Source organism: Polyodon spathula, chromosome 46 (genome assembly GCF_017654505.1).
Source record: "Polyodon spathula isolate WHYD16114869_AA chromosome 46, ASM1765450v1, whole genome shotgun sequence".
Taxonomy (NCBI): Eukaryota; Metazoa; Chordata; class Actinopteri; order Acipenseriformes; family Polyodontidae; genus Polyodon; species Polyodon spathula.
The window spans coordinates 1,031,005-1,033,504 of NC_054579.1; the positions used below are offsets into that span (position 1 = coordinate 1,031,005).

The 2,500-nt window shown below is 42.1% G+C and overlaps 2 protein-coding genes across 2 annotated transcripts in view; both read right to left on the reverse strand.

Annotated features, from left to right (window-relative positions):
• LOC121306077 (histone acetyltransferase p300-like) overlaps positions 1 to 2,500 on the reverse strand; it is a 456,244-nt gene that overhangs the window by 396,458 nt on the left and 57,286 nt on the right.
• sox10 (SRY-box transcription factor 10) overlaps positions 1 to 2,500 on the reverse strand; it is a 12,091-nt gene that overhangs the window by 4,783 nt on the left and 4,808 nt on the right. The window contains exon 3 of the mRNA XM_041237760.1: positions 388 to 1,133. Coding sequence (XP_041093694.1) covers positions 388 to 806 — 419 coding nt within the window. The 5' untranslated portion in view covers positions 807 to 1,133. The remainder of the gene's footprint in view (positions 1 to 387; positions 1,134 to 2,500) is intronic.

Genomic DNA, 2,500 nt, shown 5'->3' on the forward strand with positions numbered 1-2,500 from the left:
TATCAAGCAAGAATGTGTCGCTCTGAGTCACGATTGTGATAAATGAACATTTTGTTTCCTTCAGTGCAACAGTCGTGTGCCCAAATATTCTTATAATATGCTTATAAATAGGTTTATAATCGCAACAAGAACTGCGTCTGGGTCAAAAGAAATCGTTTTTATGTTGATAAAAAAAAAAAGAGCGTGTGCTCGGGTGAATGAGGGCTCTCTAGCTGGCTTCTGACTGGAGAAATTCAAGGCGTTACAACCGTCCCAGTGTTACAACTGACCCCGTTCCCCTGCAGGTGGCTGCCCGGACACCTCTCAAAGCTATAAGAGATCACACTGCAGAACTGCGTCTGCTAAATAAACCAATAATAATAATAATAATAATAATAGTAATAATACCTCCACAGCTTCCCCAGTGTCTTGCTGAGCTCCGCGTTGTGCAGATGAGGGTACTGGTCGGCTAGTTTCCTCCGCGCAGCCTGCGCCCAAACCATGAACGCATTCATCGGCCTCTTGACGTGAGGTTTGTTTTTGTTCCCGGAGCTGACCCGCACGGGCATGGGCACCAGAGTCCAGTCGTAGCCGTTCAGCACCTGGCTGACCGCTTCTCTAATCCCGATTGGAAAGCGGTCATCGTCCGCTTCCGATTTCACGGTGACGCCGCCGGCATGCCCCGGCTCGCAGGAGTCCTGCTGCCCGGGTAAAGGAGACTCCCCGCCGGCTGCGCTTGAGGCTGGACCCGGAGACAATGAGTGTCCGTCTTCCGAAGCCCCGGGGCTCATGTCCGTCTCCGACAAACTGTGGTCCTCACCCGACATCTTCACCCAGTTAGCTTGTCTGCCTCCCTTTCTAGTTTATGTTCCTTGTTGCAAATGAAGCGCCTTTTTTTTTCCTATTCTGAGAATGCCTTCTATTTGCTTAGCTGTTTACCCACGTTTTACACTTAAAGCTTCGTTTATAGATAGACCTACACAGATATACATATATTTTAATTAATTTGTTTTCATGTTTGCTTCAGTTAGCTTGGTCATGCAAAGGTACATTCCTGAAAGCGGATTTTCAAAAAGGTCTCCTTTTTTCCTGCCCCCTCTTGGTAATCCAAACTTTTTCCTTTTCCACTTCTTCTGTTGTTGTTGAAATCAAACCTAGAATTTTTTTTTTTTAAAAAAAGAGACGGTTATTAGTATATAATAAATACGAATTAAACCACAACAGAGCAGTTTTATGAATATACACAACGGCTGGTTTTATTAATAACACGAGTGCGGCCAAATTAGAATTTCAGCTCAACTAACGCGCTCATTATATATTAAAAAAATATTTGAATTAGCTTTGGAGACACACTAAACATTTTTCGTTTGCATGTTTTATTTTTTAATCGCAGTCTATAGTGTGTGTGTGTCTATCTATAGAAGTTTTTTTTTTTTTTTTTTTCAAGACCACGGACTTCATCGGGCGAGTTAGAAATGAAAATACAGACATTAACGCAGTGAAACACTTTCTGTGTTTTTCACTTTTACTCACTCTGGGCTTTTTTGTTTGTGTGTGTGTGTGTGTGTTTGAAGAAGAAAAAAAACACACACACGTAAATATCTTCCAGTTAATTATTTGATCCGATATGCCTTTTTTTCCCCCCCCGAAAGTCCGTTTTATAAAATCACATCGGTTATACCGGTAACCCTTGTTGCCTAGGCTACCAAAACAAAAAGGGAAAAATATCGATTGATTTGACTCAAAGAGCGAACAAATATTTTTTATATATTTTTATATATATATATAAAGAAACGCCAGTGAAATAAATCGTTACATCTATCTGCATACATACACACTGTAAAATATCACAAAAAACAGCTTGAACCGGATTTAAACAGTAACTTTATAATATTTTCCATCGATAGTGCTGTATTATTATTATTATTATTATTATTATTATTATTATTATTATTATTATTATTATTGTTGCTTCTTAGGAATGACGAGCGGTTTCCAATTTTTTCGCAGCACAAACAAATCATTTGGACAGATAAAAATAACCTTTGCAATCCTATTACAGGACAGGTACCCTGTTGTGACGTTTTTCCACACCTCTCTCTATCTATTTATCTCTCTTTCTCCCTCTCCCCTTCTCTCTATCTCTCCCCTCTGAGCGTGCCGAGAGATGAAACCAAAAGTCTATCTGAACCCAAGCTATCTATCTACACCCGATCCCGTCGCGCAATCTTCACTCTCTCCCCAGCATCAAGAAACGAGCCCGATATCGCCCCACTTACTACTCTTCTGCTACAATCTCTTCCCGAAATGTTGACTCCTCTCTCTCCTTGCTCTTGTCTGCCCCTCGCCTCTCTCCTCTCCCCCTCTGCCCCATTGCTCTCTCTCTATCTCCCTCTCTCTCTCTCTCTCTCTCTCTCTCTCTCTCTTCCCTCTCTCTCTCTCTCTCTCTTCCCTCTCCCCCCCCTCTCTCTCCCTCTCCTCTCTCCCTCTCCACTCTCTCTCCTCTCCCCTCTCTCTCTGC